Here is a 24,070-nt window from a genome sequence, read left to right as displayed (position 1 = left end):
AGGTGTTTTACTAGCATGTAGGCATTTGTATCAATCTTATTTGATGTGTTTTCTCAATAGGATATGCATTAGTGGTAAATTACTGTCTTTTCATAAGGAAGGCTATTGTGCCTGGTAGTAAAGGGAGTTTGTTTTGCTTTTACTGAGATGTCATCAGAACCAGAATATCTTTTTTTTGTATGGTGAGTTGTACGGGTTATGCCCTAGATCTGCTCTGCACTCATTGCTGAGGGTTGAGGGGAGTCCTGTGGATGCAGAGTGCATGTTTACACTTAGCCCCGTGATGGTCACATGTTCAGTGTGTCACGCATATGAGAACCATTTGTCAGGTGTGTCCCGGCCAAAAAAAGGTTGAGAACCACTGTGCTAGACAACCAAAGAATTTACAGGACTTGAAGGCTTTGTGCCAAGAAGAATAGGCAACTTTACCACAAGAGAAAATAAAGGGCCTCATTCACAATTATCACAAAAGACTGTAAGCTGTCATTGATGCAATACACAATATTAAGACTTAAGGGTATGAAATATTTTAACAGGACAATTTTATTATTTTCTTTATTGCTATGCTTTGTTTAATGATTGTGCTATTCTGTGATGCATATTTTTAATATGTTTCAAATTAAAGTAGCATGTGTTTTGTCTGATCACTCACGTTTTCTTAAAATGGTACACATCTTACAAATTCTGCCAAGGATATGTGAACTTACAAGCACAACTGTAGATCACAAGGTACTTGGGAGTAATTGCCAATGAAAGTCAGAAAATATGTTTATAGAAGGTCGCTGTCTACATTAGTCCATGCAGATAATTATGGATTAACTTCAGTGGTTGACTGGCTCTGCTGGCAGGGATGCACGAGTCACTGTGCTGTTCCGACAGTGAGTATAGGTCAGCTTCTCTGCCTGTGGATATCTTTGAATTTGCTATCATCCATGCAGCAAGTTATTTATTGTATCTGGGCCATATGTGTCCCAGCCACCTGTGCGATGGATGCATGCGGTTCTTAGCTTCCTCGTCTGTATAAAAATGTCTTTATATGTTTTCACCCACAAATTCTCATGTAGGTGCTGTTGAAGAAGAGGACAGTGAACCCCTTGGTTTGTCTGGAGTTTTACTCATAGTAGGCATCTTTGAGGAAAACGGCAGTCAGGCCTGGCTTTTCAATGACAGTAGGCTTTCCTTCAATTCTAGTATAAGTGGCAAATCTTTCATGAATATTCTATACCTGTGCCCCAAAATGCACAGGCATAGAACATGCTAGATATACTTTTATCTTTCGCAATATAGACAAGATCTGTAAAGTGCATTTATTATCATTACCTGTCATGTGGCTCACTGTGACTGTCAATATGCTACACTGCTCTCAGAAAACTTGAGGCTTTAATGCAAAGCATTATATCCTTTTCGACTTTGAAATTCCTGTTTACAACCATAACAATTCCCCTTGTCTGTGACTCTCTGGTTCTCAGATTTACTGGCCGGGTAGTTTCTCTTCAAATACATATCTTTCGTGGTATTATAGCTTGAGTGGTAACCACACATCAGCTACAGGTATCATTGCCTCGGTTTTACCTGTTCACAAGCTTTATCCTCTTAGTTGTGCATGCAAAGGAGCAATTCCTTTGCTTGGCAAGTGTTGCATTGATCAACAGTTTCTCCCTCATAGCAGATTTTCCTCTAGGTCTTGCACAGTGGGCACACCCTGAAGGTGAATGTTGAGATTGTGCCATCACCTTCAATCTCTTCACATCAACACACCAAGGAGATTACCCAGAGGAAAGTCGTGGATATGTCAATAAATTGTATTTGATAGCAGATCCCCTTCAGATGTTGCCTAAACTGTACATCCTGTGTGATAATCTCTGGCTGTGCCTATTAAAGGGGCTATTTTTGTCCTGTTCTCACCCCCCCCCCCCCCCCAAAGTAAGGGACTGACTTTACATTAAACACACACAGGGCAGTGATTTGAGATAACTTTACATCAATATACAGTATGAATTACCTAGTTTCATATATGGGCCTTGATAAACTGTATGTTTATATCACTGTCAGTATACACCATTACCAAGTTTGATAAACTGTATGTTTATATTCACTGTCAGTATACACCATTACCAAGTTTGGATTATAAGCCTGGACACGTCTACAACAATTTGTAGCATTACTGAGTTTGAGATATGGCTGCAGCTAGATTGGTGAGGAGCCCTTGGGAACCCAGATGAGAAGGGTTGGCCACATCCAGTGGCACACATTAAGTAATGGGCTAAAGCTGGTCAGGCAAGGAATACCAAGTAACCAGTTTTCTTGCCCCTATGTGCATAGGTAGGTGAGAGCTGAGTTGCCTACCAAATATTTGGCTTTGATGGCCAGGACTGTCCTGCTCGCTACACATATTCATGAGTGACTCCTGTTCTTTTACCTACCAGAATGTTGTTGCACTGCAGAGAATATTTTACTTGGTAATCAAGGACCAGAATGCAGGATAACTTTAGGGTCAAGGCTTTGATGGCCCTGCATTCCAGACAGCAAAACACTATGAGGAAGTTGGCTTCAATGGACAACCCAGTGGCAGGACAATGCTTATTCGGGGTTTGTGAATAGAAATTTTGTAGGCAAGGGCATGATCAGTATGTGGGAAGTTAGTTGGTATACTTGTTTATATTCAGTGATTGAATTGTGGTATGCAATTGGCCTATGGTGTAGCTATATACATCCAATAAAGATCTTCCTTCTCGAATAGCAGTATGGTAGAGTGTTCTTTTGCATGTCAAGGAAAAGGAAAGGGCAAGGAATAGGCTGGGAGGAGGGTGGCTAGTTGCATCTGTCCCAGTTGAGCAGCCAATCCATCCCCATAGAGGTCATAACCAGGGCAGTGCTCCGCCATCAGATCCCAGGGAATGCAGAATAAGGGGAAAGGATAGAGGCTGGGGGTAGACCAGCAACTCCAGATGTGTGTGAGCAAGTCCACCTCTTACCCTCTTCTTCTGGCAGTTTTCCTACCCATCCCACACATCTGTGAATGGCTCCTGGGTGGCCTTAATAAGGCACAGTGGGATGGAAGGATGCTGCACACAGTTGCAGTATAGTGAGGAGGGATTAGCCCTGTCCAAGAGCACACAGCAAATAATGTGCTGAAGCTGTCCAGGCAGAGAAAACCAAGTAACCAGTCTTCCTGCCCCTACATTAGATGGGTGGGTGAGAGCTAGGGAGTCGCCTGTCAAGTCTTCAGTTTTAATGACCAAGACTTGCTTGCTCACTACCCAAATTGTGTCTCATATTCATGAGTGACTCCTACTCTTTCATGGTTCAGGACATTATCTCACAGCAGAGAATGTCTTAGCCAGTAATTAATAACCCAATTGCACGAAAATTTAAGGAGAAAAGCTCCGATGGCCTTACATCCTGGACAGTGAAAAGTTGTAAGGGGGTTGGCAGCAGTGCAATACTTGAGTGTTTGTGAATTTAAATTTTGCAAGCGAAGGTGGGGGTCACCCTATAGTTAATTGGGAAGCTGGCATACTTGTTTATATTCAGTGATTGAACTACAGTATGCAACTGACATATGTTATGTCACACCCAACACAGAAAAAGGAGAAGAGATTTGCACTCTCTCAAATAAGAGTGTTCTTTTGCAGGACAAGGAAAAGGGGGAGAGCGTGGGCAAGAAATAAACTGGGAGGGAGGATGTTAATTGCACGCCTCATAGCTGTGTGTCCCCAGAGGAATTTCTTGATTTATAGTGAGTCATATTTTTTCTTTTCCTATGCCTTATGTTTGCAACTTCACTTTATTGTTGTCTGCTTCAAATATGATTTTTAATGCAAATAAACTTTACTTTCACAAGCAAAAAGAAACTGGATATGCCCATATAAAAATGGAAAAAAATCAACCACTATGATGTAAAAAAAAATGATGAACACAGTTTACTTTATTTTTAAGAAATGTTAAAACTGGCATGGCTAATGTCTCTAAAAAGCTATAGAAGCATCCAAGAGGGTCTATCACATTGTATTAATTTTGCATGAAGTTATTCCATAGGCATTAAGATTATTTTACTTAATGAGAATATCTGTACAGTTACAAAATAAAATACAAAGTATTTACACACAAAAAAACATTGTTTCACACATGATCTTATATTTGAAATTTGAAAATCAGATTTTAAGACAACAAGCATGGCTGTATAAATACTTTTAAACTCTGACTCAACAGGCCAGATACAAAGCAAGGCCACACTCTACCATGCATTTGTGCAATATTTTCACTAACTGCAATTCTGTTATTTTTCCTCTTTCTGGTGTGGTCTGATCTTCTCTCAAACATTCGCAATTCATTAGGCTTCTGCCAGTCTTGTAAGAATAAAGACAAAACAAATAATCTAAAAAAGTTGGGGTTTGAGATGGAAAAGCACAAATTATTTTCTTTGCAGACTGGTCCATGTTCCTTTACCCTAGATCACTAGTACATCCTAATCCTTCCAGTTTCAAAAAGGCAAAAGTTTCTTTGTTGTATTTGCTCAACCCTAGAGTGTGCAATCCCGACAACAAAACAGTTTGCCTTTCTTACCTTGTATAAAAATAGAAACTTAAAACAAATGTTCAATGCCCTTTAAGTACTTACAAAACACAAATAAAACACTAATTTTGGCAATATTTTAGATATATCAATATTGTCTTAAGGTCTATTATCTTGATAATAGTTTAACTGTAATTAACTGTAGGTAATACCCACATCTTTACAAGTCAGTCTTCTAAAAGAAAAGCAACAAAAACATAGCTCATATCTAATAAACCTTTACAGTAGAGCTGTCTCAGATACATGTACTGTATGTAGAAATGTGAAGCATTTTTAAAATATTGATTATATTCAATAACAAGAATACATTATGTAAACTGTGGGTATTTTAAGATATGACAGCCATAGCAACATATGTTCAGACATTCAAACTAATCTATTGTGCAGGTTTTTGTATTTTATAAAATGTTTCTATATGAGATCTATGTCCTGGTGTAATTTAGTTGATAACTTATTCAGAAAGAACACTTAGAGGCTTGCATCTCATAACATGTCAATTTACAAAGTTACAAACGGATTTTTGAAGTAGAATTCTCTGATATTTATATTAGCTCCTAAGGAATTTTCATGCATGTATTTGTGCTTAGATGTTTCTTTAAATAACAATTCAGATTCTTTTTGGCTATGTCTTCATTCCATGATCAGAGAATCCATTCCTTGCAGTCCATTGTTCCCTTGGACCTGCCTCCTCACAAGTATTGGAGCACAAGGCCTTCTAGAAGCTCTTTTTAACTGTGTTCTGCTGAATTCTTTACGAATTTTTCTGTAGAAAAGGGGGAAATCAGATGTTCAGATATACTTTTTATTAAAGCTCTGTTGAATAGTACAAATGCACAGAAAAAATTCCAATAGTAAAAATCATTAAAGTATACACAATTGGACAGTTTTCCATAATCAATTTCACACCTATGCATGCCTATGGTTTTGCCTTTAAGTCATGGTGTAGAGCCCCTGACCTGATGTTCCTTGTAGACAGACATTCATTAGCTGACTTCAGTTATGCCATATGTGAATTCATAACAGAAAATGTATTCATTCACAAAGTAAAACACAATCAGTAAGGTTGTGGAAAGATGCTCAAATGAATATGGAGATTTATTATTATACCACATTCAGAGCTTACATCAATTCATGGGTATCAGATGACTTTCCTATAACCTGCTCCCACATCTCTCAATAACAATTTGATAAGTATTTAAAAGAGATTTATGTATACAATTTTTATATACCGTTGCATAGAAGCGAGTTCTATCTCTACGGTTTACAATAAACAATTTAAAAAACAATAAAAGAAAAAAAGAAATAACAATACATCATAACATTTCCAAAAAATAAAATTCATTAAAAACTTTTAAAATAGACTAAAATTTATATTAAAATTAGATAAGAACAGACTAAAAGGAAAGATAAAGAACATTCAGCTATAAATTTAAAAGGCTTATATCTGCAGAGCCTGTGGTATTTTTCTGGAAAAAAAAAAAGTATCGTTGGGACTAGTAGTGGCCTCCACCATCTCCTTTAGCTGCAATGGGTAAGAGGTTCCAGATCAATGACCAGGCAGAAATCACCACTGTGCAGAGCTAGCCTTATTAGAAAGGTTATCATTCCATTGAAGTACAAAAGTGGAGAGAACTTGATAGTTTCTTCCTGGTATTTTGGGAGTCCAGCTCTATTACTACTGATCTCTACTGGCCTATGGTGCCATGAGCCTTAATTTGTAACTATCTGGTGTTTTCTTACTACTTATTGTATAACTTCCTTGTAACCCAGATGTTGCAGTGACACTCCTTGACCGGGGTCCAGAGACCACAGCTCCCTCAGAAACTCGGTACATGTGTACGCTAAGTCCAACCAGTCAGTGTCACTGCTAAGCAGCGGCAGACTATGCTTCCTGGGCTCCAGCCAGCCTGGGGAACAAAAATCAGAGTTTCAAACCAGGGTTTTTCACATTCCATTTCATAGCACTGTCAGCCTGGAAGAATAGCTAGTGATTAATTGCTCTCCTCCAGAAACCTCCTATAAATCTTCTCTGACAATGGACCACTGGCTCATCAAGCCCATTAACTCCAAGAACATAATAAATTAAACTAATGACAAGGTATTCAAGTGAGCAGAACTTGAGACACTGTATATCCCACTGTCATTTTATGCTTTTTTTTTATGTCTGATCCGAGGACTCAACTATAGTAAACATTTATTTATAGGTGTTGCCAACCATTTCATGTTAAGTTAAAATTAAATTAAAAGCTAAATTCATGTGTTTGAAACCTGCACCTCTAACAATAATGGAACAATGATTAGGGAAAGCAGAAAGGAAATTCAGGAAAGCAAAGACAAAGGCCACGAAAGTAAAAAAAAAATAAAAATTAAAAAAAAATAAATATATATATTAAGCTATCAGATAGTATTTTTGCAACCTACCTTTAGCATACAGCAAACGTTAAACCCACTTAATTATGATATGTATCAGCAGCACTAGTAGGGATTATGCTTTGCAATGCAGGGCTATGCCCTTAGCCTCTGGTTTCCTGCAGCAGATTTTTCATGATTCTACAGCAAGAGTTTGCTAATTCTGTGGCAAATTTGCATAATTTAGCATAAATATTCACATTCCTCATTATGCAAAAAATGTCAAAATTTGTTTTTAATTGAAACCTTTCACATTGTTCATTTTCAAACAATATTTAAACTACATACAAATACAAATTTACTAAGTACAAAAATCAACTATTTATCAAATAAATACTTGTTACAAACTTAACTGTGAAATGTCATTTTTATTTTGAACTGAAATACCAAGCAACAATTCTTGTTATTTTTTTCTTGAGAAAATCCTTGTGGTTGTTACAAGTATATTGATTTAGGTATGCTGAAAATGCTCTCAGTTTCACCAGTTTATTATGCAGTTAATTATATAGAAAGATAAATGTGCATATATTGGACAAATTATAACAGACAAAATGGGGCTGAATTAGCACAATTATTAAATTTGAGGAGTTGCACCAGTTGTCAAGGCTTCTATTTGAAAAGTCTAAAGATTTAAAGGCTAAAGAGGTTAGGGCTGTTCAGTTTGGAGAAGAGATGACTGAGGGGGGATATGATAGAAATCTACAAAATCATGAAAGGACTTGAAGACGTTAATGTAAATCGCTTATTTACTCTCTCAGATAATAGGAGGACTAGGTGGCACTCCATGAAGTTAGCAAGTAGCTCATTTAAAACAAATCGGAAAAAAATATTTTTCACTTAGCGCATAGTTAGCTCTGGAATTAATTGCCAGAGGATATGATTACAGCAGTTAGTGTATCTAGGTTTAAAGAAGGCTTGGATAAGTTCCTAGAGGAAAAACCTATAAACTGCTATTAATCAATAAGGAACAGTAGTTTGAGATCTATTTAATGTTTGGGTACTTGTGACTTGGATTGGCCACTGTTGGAAACAAGATGCTGGGTTTGATGGACCTTTAGACTGACCTAATATGGCATATCTTATGTTCTTATGAAATTAGTGCCCTCTCTGTCAGTATGGAAAACCAGCAGTTGCAGACTTGCAAAACACATCCAGGTCTTTGTAGCTGGTATATGATCTGCCACATGTACAAGGACCTTTACATAAAGATGAAATTCTTCTAAATGGACATCACTCCACCCAAGAACTATATCAAAATCATCTTAAGAGATCTTTGAGGGATCAAACATTATAACTTCTTTGTCTACTAGCACTTCACATCTACCCTCATGTCCCCTTAAGGGCAGGGAATGGGGGAAGGCTGGATTAGGGAGCAGAGAGCTTCCCTCCTCTGTTCTATCTGCTCCAATCTCAGTCTCACTCTGGAGCAGGATGCAGAGAGAGAGAGAGAGAGGTAAAACCAAGGATTCCCAAACTGTGTGTTGGGACACTAAGTGGGGGGGCGGTCACAAAACTTTCAGCTGTGGTCACAAGGGCCTCAAACACCAGCATTCTCTTGGCAACAGCTGCAGCATTAGTAGTGGAAGTCAGCATGGAGCCTGTGAACCAGCACGCACATTCCCTGCATTGGTCCTGCCCTCACATGAGTTTCTGTGATAACAGGAAAGCTCTGCGTGAGGAGGGTTCAAAGCTGCTGCAGGGCCTGTGATCTTGCATTGGCTTGTAGGCTTTTCTGATGACTTTCATTACTAATCCTGCTTCCACTTGCAGATCCACTTTCAGGCTTAGGGCCAGCTATGAAGGGAGGTAGTGTGCACAGGACAGTGAAGATTGTCACTGCTCCTCTCTCTCCCCTCACCTACCACTGAACCTACCCTATCATCAGCCTGCCCTCTCTTCCCACCAGTTATCATCCACCTTTGGCCTGGGGCCCTAAGAAAATGTTACCACTGACCCTGGCATGTTTGGAGGAGGGACTGTTTTCAGGAAGGGATCAGATGCTGGAGAGATTTTTACATGTATTTTTTATTTGATTTGATTTATATTCTGCTTTTCAGGAACTTCAAAGAAGATTACAATCAGATACTGTAGATATTTCCGTATCCTCAATCTAAGTTTGTACTTGAGGCAATGGAAGGTCAAGACTTGCTGAAGGTCACAAGGATTGGCAGTGGAATTTGAACCCTGGTTTCTCTGGTTCACAGCCTGCTGCTCTAACCACTTGGCTGCTCCTCCAGCTGGAAATGGGATTGGCTGTGGAGGATGAGAAAGGGGGAATGACAGGACCTGGGGATGAGAGGGGATCAGCTGAGGGGACATGACTGAGAGAAGGGTTGGAGGGATGCTGGGAGGTTAGAGAGAAAGGATGGGGAATGAAACTGAGAAGGGGATGAAATGAGAGGAACAGATACCTTATAATAAGGGTTTGGGCAAAAGAGGAAAAGCTGGGGAGATGAGAAAAGGGCTGGAATAGGTGAGAGAAGGGTATGGGCTGGGGAAGTGCGAGGAGCTGGTAGTTGTAAGAGGACGTTAGTTGGTGTTGCAGAGGTTGAGAGAGGGGGGTCTGCTGGAGGGAAGTACATTAAGAGAGGAGGTCCTGTGGGGGGGTGGGGGTGGAGGTTGAGAGAGAGCATGGAAGTTGAAAGGATTGACTGGATGTTGAAAAAGAGGATCAGCAAGGGTGAGAATGGAGTGATTGTGGGAAGAGAACTACACCCCTACTAATTTCTTTTGGTCAATCTCTGGGGTCATGTTAATTTTCAAGTGCTAAATTGGGGTTATATTAGCTAAACGTTTGGGAAGCTCTGACTAAAATCAAACACAAAACCAACCACAATCTCACTTTACCACAATGATAGTGGGAAGAAACTCCCTTATAAAGTAATATGTGAATGATCATCATATAGCACAGGGATGGCACAATGTGAATGCTTCAAAATCCCTTGGATGTGCTGTAATTTATAATCATCAGTCATTCAAAATGTCAGTTCATGTAATTTTCTGAGAATTTTTTGCAGCATTTAAAACTTAAACCATCTCTTGAGGCATCATTTTATGTATTTGAGTGCTTGGTATTCCAGGAAAAAAATCACAGCTTCCTTAAGCACAAATGTGTCATTTGTCCGAGATGTCTCACAAAATCATTCTTCTTCCACCTGACATTGCAACATTTCAGAAGAAAACTTCCTTCATCAGGGGCCTGCCAGATCACACTAGCTACTCATGTAGAAATCCCAGTTTCTAAAAGATGCATTGAAAATGTCAAATACAAACCCACATAAACCCACCGCATCATTTTACAGCACAACGGCACAGAAGTTATAAAATTGCAAAGCAATCAACGGAGAATGAGAAAGATGATTTATTTACTTACTACCACAAAACGTAGATGAGCAAGTAATCTTGTTGGAGATCATGCATCTCTATAGGTTCCATCAGAAAGTCTAGCTCAACTACAGAAAAGCCTCTACCCTCCAACTTCCTTGCCTTGAAAGATGTGAGTGCCTCAGCAAGTCTCCAGTCTTCTGCTAAGATTCTGTAACAGGGTGGCACCTAAGTCTGCCAAATGATCCTGCTCCTACTCGACTACCAACCCAGCCTACAGCTCCTCCAGTCTATAAACTCCTCTAGCATCAATAGGCAAGTTGGGGCCTGTAATATAACCCTGCAGTGAAGTGGACTCAGTGTATGTGTTGCGTCCATCAGTCCTAGATGGCTTCGCCCCATTTGCCTCACCTTGTTCACGGCTCCTCCCGCTTACCTTGGGAAAATGGCTACTGATGAGTCTGCAAGCCGCCCTCTCTGGCATCCCCGGAATGGCTATGGTGCTGCCTCCGCCATGTTCCTCCCAAAGGACTACTAGGGTGCGCGCGCATGCTACCCTCATCTTTATTCCAGCATTGGCGTGAACCTCGAGGGTGTCCCCCTCAAGTGACGTCATGCCATCCGGGTATATTTAGCCTGCCCTTACTTGCTAGCTAATCAAGTTAGCAAGGACTGGACTCGGACTGGAAATAGGATTGGATTTCATCGGGTCTAAGCTACATTGCCACTTCCGTGCTGCCGCTGGAAGCTCTCTCTCTGCCCTTCGGGGTATTGACTAACCTGGGTATCCACTCCTCGGGGGCCCTCTACTTTATTTCAGGTGCCTTACAGGGATAGGTACTCGCTCCTCAAGGGCCTGCTCTCCCTGCCTCGGTGCAGGTACCATCTACCTCAGCCTGGTGGAATCGCATACCTACAGCTACCATCTAGTGAGTAATCTAACACTCAGTCTGTCTCATCTACAGCATTGCCTTGCTGGGAAACCTATACCGAAATTCCCCTATACCAACGGGGTGAGAAGAGTCCCTTCTGCCGAGGATCCCGAGAATGCTACATCCAGACTACCTCACTACTGCCACCTCTGGTGGTATACATCAAGCTGTACAATAAAAGATCTAATTCTGTGTTTGTGCGTCCTGATAGTCCAGTAATGTGGCTCCCCACAGGGCCCCTCCCGTGGGCATGGTCATCTGCCACATTACCCAAGAATCCACCCAAACACTGCTTAACCATAACAGATTGCTAACTCCATGGATTCGGCTCAGCTGACCACATTGCAGGCCATTCCAGGCCTGACCCAGAGAATCTCCGAACAGCAGAATGCGCTGGAGAATTTGACTGCTGCATTCAACCAGCTGCACGCACAGATGAACTTACCCACCACCTCAGGTAAAGAAGTTACACCGCCAGAAGTAACGGTCAAGACTATTGTACCTATATCTGCTCCAACACACTTCTCGGGAGAAGTTTGGAGATGTAGAGTTTTATTAACCAGTGTTGCATGCACTTTTCCCTGCAACCTAGCCATTTTCCTACAGCTTATGCCAAGACCACCTATCTTGTCTTATCTGGATGGAAGAGCATTGGCTTGGGCCTCTTCGCTGTGGGAGCGCGAGGATCCTATTCTACATGATCTTGATGGATTCTTTGAGCTATTCAATTCAGTCTTTGATGACCCTGCCCGGTATACCACTGGAGGATCTTCATTGGTTCACTGAAGCAAGGTACTAAACCTTTAATTGACTTCGCTATCGAATTCAAGACACTGGTGTCTGAATTACATTGGGACCCTAAATGCCTGAGGACCCTCTTCTTTGAAGGACTAAACTCTCGTTTGAAAGACGAGTTCGCTGCTCGTGAGATGCCTGAGACCTTGGCTGAACTGGTGAAGTTGGCAACAAGGATTGATCGCTGACTTCGTGACAAAGTTCAAGAGACCTTTCAGGATGAAGCTCGAATTAATTCCACACCCAGGCCTGTTCCCTCGGGTCCAGTTGCTGGCGAAGAAGAACCAATGCAATTAGGCCGCAGCCATCTGACGTCAAAAGAGAGAAGAGCATGGAAGAAATTGGGGCTGTGCATGTATTGTGGACAAGCTGGCCATGCTGTTCAAACATGCCCTATATGTCTGGGAAACTGGCAGACCTAAGACCTGCGGGAGGACTCTTCTTAGGTCTTACTGCACTCTCTCCTTCACTCTCTCTTCCTGTATCCTTCATCTGTGGACCCTTAGAGTATCAGACTCTTGCCCTAGTGGACTCAGGGGCAGGAGGTAATTTCATTTTACAATGATTAGTGGAGCACTTGCGGATTCCCACTACCACCATGATTGTCTCCACTACTCCTATCTTCAAATCATGGAGAGCCCTTACCAGGCAAAGTAACCCAGTTCACCGAACCAGTATGTCTACGGACCAGCACTCTCCATTCTGAAACCATCTCCTTCTTTGTTTTAGAGAAGGCCATGCACCCTATAGTACTGGGGCTACCGTGGCTGCAGCAGCATATGCCTCAATTCAATTGGGCCACTCTGGAGCTTTCATGTTGGGGCCCAGATTGCCATGGTAAATGCCCGATGGAGGTCGCTCCTTTACCCTGCATGCCAACTACCCCATTGATGCCGGGATTGCCGCCTCAATATGCATTGTTTCAAGATGTCTTTTCTAAAGAAGCTGCAGATGTACTACCGCCACACAGACCCTATGACTGCGCCATCAATCTGAAGCCTAACACTGAACCACCCAAAAGACGGGTTTACCCTCTCTCTGTGGTAGAGAATAAAGCCATGTCCGAATATATTCAGGAGAACCTCCAAAAAGGCTTCATAAGACCCTCCAAGTCTCCTGCTGGTGCAGGCTTCTTCTTTGTGGGGAAGAAGGACGGAATGTTTCATCCATGTATAGATTACCAGGGTCTCAACGAGATAAATGTGAAAGATCGCTACCCCTTACCACTCATCTCAGAGCTATTTGACAGACTACAGGGAGCCAAGATATTCTCCAAACTTGATCTTAAGGGAGCTTACAACTTAGTTCACATCCACTCTGGCGATGAATGGAAGACAGCCTTCAACACCCATGATGGTCACTTTGAATATCTAGTGATGCCCTTTGGCCTGTGCAATGCCCCGGCTGTCTTCCAAAATTTAATGAACACATTTTGCGGGACCTCCTCTACAAATGTGTTGTATACTTAGATGACATCTTGATATTCTCCCAAGACATGACCACTCATCTGGAGGATGTCAAAAGAGTGCTGCAAAGACTCTGAGAATCATCTATACGCCAAGTTGTCTAAGTGCCAGTTTCACAAGGAATCAGTGACTTTCTTGGGGTATATTGTTTCCAACCAAGTTTTCCAGATGGACCCACAGAAGCTGGAGAGCATTAAGAAATGGACACAACCCACTGGTCTAAAGGCTCTCAGATGTTTCCTAGGTTTCACCAACTATTACAGAACATTCATCAAGAACTACTCCTCACTCACTGTTCTGCTTACAGCCATGATGAAGAAAGGTGCCAATGTTGCCAATTGGTCTATGGAGGCAGTAACAGCATTCCAGAAACTAAAAGACGCCTTCTCAAGCAAGCCGTGCCTCCGACACCCGGATCCAACTAAGCCCTTCATCGTTGAGGTCGATGACGCAGACGTCGGGGTAGGGGCCGTGCTAAGCCAGGCTGGTGATTCCAAGGCTTTACACCCATGCTCATTTTTCTCCCGTCGCTTCTCACCAGCAGAGAAGAACTACGGAATAGGAGACAAAGAGATCCTGGCAATAAAGATGGCATTCGAGGAGTGGCGCACTTGGCTCGAAGGAGCACAACATAAGATCACAGCTTAACAGACCATAAAAATCTGGAGTACCTCCGCCACGCAAGGCGCCTAAACCATAGGCAAGCGAGATGGTCTCTGTTTTTCAACAGATTTGACTTTGGGCTCAAATACCGCCCTGAGATAAGAACATCAGAGCAGATGCCCTAACTCGCTCATTCCTCTCTGAGGACATTCCAGATGAACTGCAATACATCATCGACCTGAAAAGAGTTATCTTGAGAGTTACTCACTCTGTACCTGTGAGTAAAACCATTGTACTCAAGAACCTAAGAAAAAAGATGCTAGCGTGGGCTCACGACTCCAAACTGGTTGGACACCCTGGTCAATGCAGAATTCTGTCTAAACTGCAAAGGTTTTACTGGTGGCCCACCATGAAGGAAGACACATTCTCCTACGTTGCTTCCTGCGCTAATTGTGCCAGACAGAAAACATCATCGGTCATCCTTGGGGCCTACTTCTACCTTTGCCAGTACCAGACGAGCCATGGACACACACTGCTACAGACTTTGTGGTAGACTTACCACTCTCAGGAGGAAACAACACGATCTGGGTAACTGTAGATCGGTTCTCAAAGATGGCTCACTTTGTGGCTCTCACTGGCTTACCCATAGCCATGGAGCTTGCTAAGCTGTTCATCATGCACATCTTCCACCTACACGGCATGCCTAAGCACACAGTCTCCAATCGAGGAGCCCAGTTCACAGCTAAGTTCTGGATAGCATTGTGCAAGAAGTTTGATATCTCTCTCGACTTCACCTCAGCATACCATCCACAGTCTAACGGGCAAATAGAGAGAATGAATAGGACACTCAAGCAGTTCATTCATGCCTATGTGGGCACCAGCCAGAATGATTGGGCTGAACTATTGCCCTGGGCTGAATTCGCCATCAACTCTCTTCCAGCAACATCTACTAGATCAACACCATTCAAAGTGGTCTATGGACGACTACCATTACCACCACTACCACTATCAGTGTCGTCCCCGGCAGCTCAATCTACTGCCAAAGATATTCAACAATTATGGACTCAGACCAAAGAGATGCTTCTTATAGCAGGACAATGAGCAAATAAAGGATACGATGTTCATCACTGCAAGGCTCCAGATTTCCAGCCTGGTGACAAAGTCTGGCTATCCACAAAGCACTTAAGACTTAAGCTGCCTTCAAGCTTGCTTTGCTCCACGCTTCGTTGGACCCTTTTCCCAGTCTCTGACGATTAGGCAATCTCACTTATATTCTGAAGCTACCACCAGCATTGAAGATTCATAATGCGTTCCACGTCTCACTATTGAAGCCATTGAATCTCAACCAAGACACCAAGACACCAGAACCAACACCAATAGATGCAGAAGAAGACATTGAATACAAGGTAGACGCAACCCTTGACGTAAGAAAGAGAGGCAGAGTATGGGAATACCTCCTGTCATGGGAGGGTTATGGACCTGAAGAAAACTCTTGGGAACCTTTGGCTAATATCATGGATGAAGAGATGCTTCAACAATTCCACAGAATGCATCCTCAGAAACCAAGACCAGGTAGGAAGCATGGAGGGCGCTCTTTGAAGGGGGGTACTGTTGCGTACGTTGTCCTGGATGGCTTCACCCTGTTTGCCTCACCTTGTTCACGGCTCCTCCTGCATACCTTGGGAAAATGACTAACACCGCGTCTGCAAGCCGCCCTCTCCGGCGAACCTGGAACGGCTATGATGCTGCTTTCCGCCATGTTCCTCCCAAAGGCCTACTAGGGAGCGTGTGCGCATGCTACCCTCGTCTTTATTCCAGCATTGGTGCGAACCTCGGGGGCGTCCCCCTCAATTGACATCACGCCATCCAGGTATTTTGCCTGCCCTTACTTGCTAGCTAATCGAGTTAGCAAGGAATGGACTCGGACTGGAAATAGGATTGGATTTCGTCCGGTCTAAGCTACTCTGCCGCTTCCGTGCTGCCGCTGGAAGCTCTCTCTCTGCCCTTTGGGGTATTGACTAACCTGGGTACCCGCTCCTCAGGGGCCCTCTGCTTTATTTCAGGTGCCTTACAGGGATCAGGTACTCGCTCCTCTGGTGGTATACATCAAGCTGTACAATAAAAGATCCAATTCTGTGTTTGTGCGTCCTGAGTCTAGCCAGTACTGTGGCTCCCCACGAGGCCCCTCCCTGTGGGCGTGGTTATCTGCCACAGTACCCAAGAATCCACCCAAACACTGCTTAACCATAACAGTATGTTCCTAATTGATAGTTTTGCAATGAAGGAAACTCATAGTCTTGTTCCTGTTGTGTTGTCAAAGTTGTTTCTGTGAATTCAGTGAGGCCATCAATGATGTCTAGATCCAATTTTTGGGTAAGGGATTACTCCAGTGGTGTGAGACAAACTGGACAGACATGCCTATCTGCTGTCTTCTTGTGTCAGTTCTGAATCTTGGCAGACTTTTCATAGATGCTCTATTTGATATCCTGATATCTATGTTTGATGGTCCTGTGGGCGATGCTAAGCCTGGTGACATCTGCTGTGATTCATTGCCAAATCTACTTCTTGGCTGCCAGCCCTTTTCTACTGCACTCTTTGCCAAAGAGCACCTTTCAGTGTTCTAGTATTAGCTCCAGACTTGGTTTTCAGGTTGTGTGAAGGAGGAGCCTAGTGGTTAGAGCAACAGTCTGAGAATGAGGGAAGCCAGGGTTTAAATCCCACTGATGTGATTTGCTAAGGTCACAAAGTACTTCACACTTCATTGTATCAAACACAAACTTAATAAATTGTAAGCTCTCTGGGGACAGGGAAATACTCAATGTATCTGAATTTAAGTTGCTTTGAGCTACCAGTTCAAAAGAATGAGCTAAAGGAAAAATATGCATTGGTATGGTTGTGCACCAGCCTCTATAGCAGTGGTTCTCAACCCTGTCCTGGGGACCCCCCCAGCCAGTCGGGTTTTCAGGATATCCACAATGAATATGCATGAGAGAAAATTTGCATGTTATGGAGGCAGTGTATGCAAATTTTCTCTCATGCATATTTATTGTGGATATCCTGAAAACCCGACTGGCTGGGGGGGTCCCCAGGACAGGGTTGAGAACCACTGCTCTATAGCATCTTCTATAGCCTCCAGTTTCGATCCCTCCTCCAGCTATTTTCCTCTTCCTCTTTTGGCAGCTCCTGAGACATCAGATGCACTTGGTTAACTGTATTTTTTGGTATCTGTTCTTTGTTCAGCTCATTTCCTAGACTCCCATAGCTCCTTATCTCATATCAGAACTGACCAGGAGCAGCATGTGTCAGGAAAGGAGGCAGAATCAAGTAGAAAAAAGCATGCAGAAGCATGGTTTTTTGATGCTTACCAATATAGATTTGTAGAAAGGATTTGCGTAGGTGTTGGGTGTGGGAGGTAGGAGGTGGGATTTGTGTTGGGGTAATTTGGGGAGGAATGGGATATATATGTGGGGGAATGGATATGTGTAGAGTGGCTGTGTGTATATTTGGGGGTTTGAGTGGCAGATATAGGAGGTTGAGTGTTTAGGGGTGTTTTGCGATTTTGTGTTTGGCTGTGTTTGAATCAGTAGGGGATGTATTCAAGATGTGGATAGGGGGTTATGTATAAGTGGGGTGTCAGTGGGAGGTTGGTATGAGTTTGTGGAGGATAGTTGTCTGTAGGAGTGTGTGTTTGGGTGGATAGGGGCTGTGTGTGAATAAGGGAGATTGTGGAGGGATGTGGTAATGCTGAACATGTGAGGACAGAGGAATCGTTTAATTATTATTAACCAAAAGTATCAAAGAAAAGACTTTAATTTGTACTTCATATGATTTTTAAATTCTAATGTCAGGTACATATACTTATATTGTTTTATGTTAATCTCATTTTATTTAATTTTGGTTTTCTTGTTAAAGGGATCAATATAATAAGCCACACTGACCCTACCATGAGTTTAACTCTTGTTTTAGCATAGGTTTTTCGGTGCTAAAACGGGTATGTAATAGAAAAAATGGCATTATAAAACCCATGGCCAAGTTAACGCATCTCATGCTAATTACTGGGTAATAAACCTTATTAGCTATTACACCCTGTAATACAAAGAGATGGGGAGGCTGCCTAGTGTGTGTCCTTTAACCGCCCAGAAAGTCCTGCCGAGCATGCTGAATCCCCTCACTCTCATTTATACAGAAGTTGGATCAGGCAGGAAAGGGTCCAGGTCCGATCCAATCAGGTCCGGGTTAGGTTATGTCAAGTCCAGGTCTGAGTCTGAGTCGATGATCCTCCTCTTCTTCCCAGCTCCCTCCCTCTCCCCTTAAAGAATTAAATCAGGCCCAGCAGAATTCTAACTCGCCAAATCCCCCTCTCCCCACCTGGGAACCTTTGCTGGAGAAGACCTTACCTCCTTCATCAGGGTTGTCCCCTTACTGTCAGCTAATTGGTCCCTCCACTGTCATATGTCCGTGACAGGATCAATCTCATTTCAGAATTTGGGATTGGTCCTTTCACTGGCATGTGGCAGTGGAGAGACAAATCAGCTATCAGTGAGGGGACAGCCTTGCTGGACAAGCTAAAGGTCTTCTCCGACAGAAGGATTTGGAGGGCTTGTAGTTCTGCTTGGCCCAATTTAATTTTTTTTAAAGGGAGGAGGACCGACTCAGACCCAATTTAGATCCAACCCTGCCCTACCTGGCCTGATATCTTTATAGGTGAGAATGAGAGGGTTCTGCATGCTGGGGATGGAGGACTTGCCAGGCCGATTCACTCGCCTAGCCCGCCCAATCATGCCAAGCAGGTGGGAGGGAACTTCAGTCAAGGAGGTTGAGCAACTTGTCAAATAAAGCTTGTTTTTTTCAGTTTAGCGCATTCTTTTTTTTTTTACTCCTTGTCAGCTTTATTAAATAAAACCCAAGCTAAAATTAGATGTGATTGGGTGTTAAAATTTGCTTTTTAAAATCATGTAGAATGTGGCTTCAGCTTGTCTGAGTGCTCTCAATATGACAAAAGTCTCACCAGATTTAGTCCTTAGGCGATGTTAGGGTAGTGTCAATGTAGAACAGAGGAGCACCATTCCCTGTTGGGAGGGATAAAGAAGTGGTATAAGAACTCTTACTCCGATGTGAGTAGGGGAGATGTGAGGATTGGGGTAGTCAAGAGGAGGGAGGATTCCAAGCCCTGGAATCCTGGTAGTCTTAGAGTCTTCTCCCACTGAGGATTTCATAAGACTTGTCTACCATAGAGAGGGTCCTGAGAAATTTAAGTGGAAGAGAATAATTCAGGAGTGGAATTCCTGGCAAAAAAGAGAGAGGGTTTTGCAGGGCAGGGTGGATCAGTGTACTGGATGTGCCAGGGAGAAGGGTATTGTGCCTAGGAAAAGTCATCAAAGTCACAGACTGATACATCAGCAGCAGCAGCCAGCATCTCTAGAGTGAAAAGGAAAAAGGGCATTTAAGAAAGAGATTACATCTGCCAAACAGGTACTGGGAGGAGAGAAGGTAGAAGAGGGTAATTCCTCTAAAGAGTTGACACGTTTGGGGGGGGGGGGGGGGGAGTGGAAAGACTGTGATACATTTGGTTTTTGTGTTGTGGAATTTTGTTAAAGTAGTGGTGCACTATCCTGTGTGCACTGATTTTTTTTTTAACTTGTGTTTTAGCAATCAGTTATATTGAGTAAAGACTTTATTTTGAACAATAACTTGGTGTGTGAAGAGAGTTCTTTTGTTGTGACTCACAGGTGTGTAGAAGAGACCTCGTGAGTAGAACAAACTCTAAGAGCTTTGAAAACTCTGATTTCCCTTCTTGTGTAGGAACCCCAGGACAGCCATGGGACCTTTCATTGTCCTTGGGTCCTCCCCTTGTGCCCCATGCTGAGGACCAGAATGGGGTAGGGCTACATATACTTTAAATTATTCATTTATTTTTCATATTTATAAACTGCCTTTCCCAGTGAGGCTACAGAGACCTGCACATGCAAAAGCTCTTTGTTTAGTCTTGAATAACTAAACGGGGATATGAAGTAGAGCCTGGTGTGAGGAGTGCAATCTTCAACTCAGATGATGATAATGAATATTGTCCAAAAGATATGACAGCACAGAATAATATAAGAAACACAAAATTATACAAAGTAATTTAAAGTCAATTCCATATATGATAGGTAATGAATGTAAAGCGTTGAGCATTGGTTGAATGTGCTCATGGACTTTCATCCCAGTAATCAAATAGGCTTCTGGGTTCTGAATCATCTGTAATCGATGAAGTTGGCACTTTGGTATTTAAAGAAAGAAACTGGATCCTGGTGTATAGCTGGAATTATAGGCATGACTTAGTCCAGAACCCTGCTACAAGCCTGGACTAGTAGACAGCCATTGCTACATGGCCTGCCTGGATCCCCCCTACAGCACAGCCCATTGCAGTTGGGGTGGGAAAAGTGGACAGGACAGAGCGGCGAGGTAGACAAGGCTGGTTAGGCAACCAGTGATGGAATCTTTCCTTGATTACCAGCCTGCCCAGTTGCAAGGAAAGGGGGGGGAGGGGAATAAGATGGTGGCAGACTCCTATAGAGACCTACTTAGGCTTGTTACAGATGTTTTGCCATCTTCCCCCTCACTCCAGGTCAGCAACGATCTTGCCACCTGCCATGCTCTCATTTTTCCAGATTCCTTTCTGGGACCTTGGGTCAAATGATGAGCCATCATACTCCTTTTGTTGCAGTATAGGGCAAATTTTGAGGCATTCAGGTGGGATACATGGCTAAAAAAAAAAAAAAAAAAAAAATGGCAAGAGAACTTGAATTCAAAGTGTACTTACAAGGCTGCTTCCAGTCCATCATTGCTAACAGTGTAGTTATGTGTGTTCTTTGATTTGCATTGGAAAGAGTGGGGGAGTCTGCAATATCTTGGCTTCAATGGAAGGGACCATCCACTCCCCATCAAATGATTCTACATCAGTTATGATGACAAGATAGAGACAAGAGGAGTGACTTCTGACAGCCATTCCACATCTGGATGATGGAGGGGTTAGGCTTCCATAGCCTTCTCCCACTGTAGACAAGTGGGATTTCAGAAGGTTAGGTTTTTAGGACTATATCTGCTGCCAATTAGCTTTACCTTGATGGTGGGAAAATTAATGGAGACTCTGCTGAAGGAAAGGATAGTGAACTATCTACAATCTTGTGATTCTAAGACAGCATGGATTCACCAGGGGAAGGTCCTCAAAGACAAATCTAATAGATTTTTTTGATTGGGTGACTAGTGAATTGGATCTAGGAAGAACACTCAACTTGATCTACTTGGATTTCAGCAAAGATTTTGATATGGTTCCACACAGGAAGCTTGTGAATAAAATGAAAAGCTTGGGGGTGAGCACCAAGGTGATGGTGTGCATAACTGGTTGACTGATAGGAAATAGCATGTAATGGTAAATGGAACCTACTCTGAAGAGAGAGTGTTAAGTAGAGTGCCAAAAGGGATCAGTTTTGGGACTGGTTCTGTTCAATATCTTTGTGAGCGACATTATGGAAGGGATAGAAAGTAAAGTTTGTCTGTTTGTGGATGATATTAAGATCTGCAACTCGGTAGAAATGCTTGAAGGAGTAGAGAGAATGAAAAGTGATTTAAGAAAGCTTGAAGAGTGGTCGAAGATTAGGCAGCTTTGATTAATGCCAACATGCGGTCATGTATCTGGGATACAGTAATCCAAAAGAGCTGTATATGATGAGGTGAAACATTGATGTGCATGGACCAAGAGAGGGACCTTGGGGTGATAGTGTCTGGAATCTGAAGACGGCAATGCAATGTGACAAGTGATAGTTAAAGCCAGGATAATGCTGGGCTGCATAGAGAAAGGAATAACCAGTAAGAAAAAGGAGGTGAGAATGCCCTTGTACAGGTCCTTAGTGAGACCTCACCTGGAGTTCTGTGTTCAGTTCTGGAGCCCATATCTCAGAAAGGATACAGAAAGGATGGAGGCGGTCCAGAGAAGGGTAACCAAAATGGTGTGTGGTCTCCATCGGAAGACTTATGAGGAGAGGCTAAAGGATCTAAATATGTATTACCTGGAAGAGAGGAGGTGCAGGGGAGATATGATGCAGACCTTCAGATACCTGAAAGGTTTTAATGATGCATGAACTTCAAACTGTTTCCGATGAAAAGGAGACAGTAGAACATTTAGTAATGAAATGAAACTCCAGGGTGGGCTGACTCAGAACCAACACCAGGAAATATTTCTTCATGGTGAGGATGGTGGATGCATGGTATGCCCTTCCAGAGTAGGTAAAGACAAACACAATCCAAGAATTCAAAGTGGCATGGGATAAACACTGTGGATCCCTAAACACTAGAGGATGGAAATAAAGAAGTGTTTCCATGAAGGTAACCTGCTGTTGCGTTTGTGCCTGTTCTCGCCCTCGCTCCACCCTCTCTACCTTTGTGGCTACTCCCTTCGGCTCTGATGGACAGATGCTGCCGCGGCTTCTCCTCACCGCTTCTCCCCGGAATCCCCGGGTTGGCCTGACGCTGCGGATCCGCCATGTTCCTGATAACGTAAGGGCGCGCGCTCCAGAGTTTGTACCGGCAAGGGCACGAACCTCAGGGGCTTCCCCCCATAGTGAGGTCATCCGCTTCCAACTTAAAAGGTCTTTGTTTGCTACTTCGAATCGAGTTAGTAAGGAAGAAACTTCTCTGCTGCTCTGCCTCCACAAACTTACCAAGGGGTATCCGCTCCTCGGGGGTCGCGCTCTCTCTTCTTCATTTCAGACTGCTAGACAGGATCCGGTGCTCACTCCTCAAGGGCCTACGTCCCTGAATGCTCAGAAGACTCCTTACTGCCTGGAAGCGATCACAGACGTGAACACTGAGTTCTATTACAGACAGGATCCGGTACTCACTCCACGAGGGCCTATGTTCCTAATATCTGAAGACTCCCTTCTGTCTAAGATATTATCGCAGGTACGGAGATCGTGAGTTATTATTGCAGATTGGAACCAGTACTCGCTCTACGAGGGCCCATGTTCCTAAAACCCTTCTCAGACGCTCTTCTATCTTAGAAGCTATCGCATACCTATATCTGGTACATTACTATTACAGATTGCAGATAGGAACCAGCACTTGCTCCACGAGGGCCTATGTTCCTAAAACTCTCCAAAGACTTTCTTCTATTCCAGAAGCCATCTCATACACAGATATTGTGAGTTCTTATTCCAGACTGCATATAGGAACCAGTATTCACCTATGGCTCCTGTTCCTGAATATACTGAAGAATCTCTGTTGCATAGAGGCCATTACAGATATCTACAATTGTGAGTGTATCATCTACTACTGGTTATGTATCCAGCATACCCTGTCTACTCACTACCTATTAGTCTCTCTCTACAGCTCAGCAACCCAGAGATCGAAGTTCCAGTATCTGAGGGACTTCAGCCCTGCTGGGCACATCAGCTCACTATTGCCACCTCTGGTGGTTCTACATCCTGTCTAATAAAGAACTATCTGTGTTTGTCTCCATACCCCAGCCTAGCTGGTGGTCCCTCTCAGGATATCCTCCTGGGGGCGCTGTCATCTGCCATCGGCCCAGGGATTCACCAGTTCCACTAAGTATTTATTCCTTACACTACTAGAGCGGTATCATACAGACTGCTACAGTGTGGGAGCCAACCCACAACAGATCATTGATCCCCGCCTACGGAGTATTACATTGCTATCTCCTCCCCTCTGGAGGAGGTGATCAATAACAGATTGCTAACTCCGCCCTCCTGGCGGCGTGATCCACAACAGATTGCTAACTCCGCCCCCTTGGTGGCACAATCATTAACAGATTGCTAACTCCGCCCCCTTGGCGGCATGATCAACACCACCTGCTCGGTGGCTGTTACTATCCTTAACAGAAGGCATGGGGATTACTACCCTTAACCAATAAGCCTTGATGTTTTTGACACAACTGCAACATTACTCTCCGCAATGACAGTGTGGTGTAAG

General features: G+C 43.1%; 1 protein-coding gene across 2 annotated transcripts in view; it reads right to left on the bottom strand.

Moving 5' to 3' along the window:
- Positions 1-3,895: 3,895 nt before the first annotated feature.
- The window catches only part of MTA3 (metastasis associated 1 family member 3), a 525,799-nt gene continuing 505,624 nt past the window's right edge, over positions 3,896-24,070 (bottom strand). For both annotated transcript variants that reach the window (XM_029593316.1, XM_029593317.1), the window contains exon 20: positions 3,896-5,338. In XM_029593316.1, the coding sequence (XP_029449176.1) occupies positions 5,327-5,338 (12 nt within the window). In that variant the 3' untranslated portion in view covers positions 3,896-5,326. The remainder of the gene's footprint in view (positions 5,339-24,070) is intronic.

The sequence above is a fragment of the Rhinatrema bivittatum genome, chromosome 3 (assembly GCF_901001135.1).
Source record: "Rhinatrema bivittatum chromosome 3, aRhiBiv1.1, whole genome shotgun sequence".
Lineage (NCBI taxonomy): Eukaryota > Metazoa > Chordata > Amphibia > Gymnophiona > Rhinatrematidae > Rhinatrema > Rhinatrema bivittatum.
Note: the sequence above shows the minus strand (reverse complement) of the source record. Positions and strands in the feature narration are given on the sequence as shown.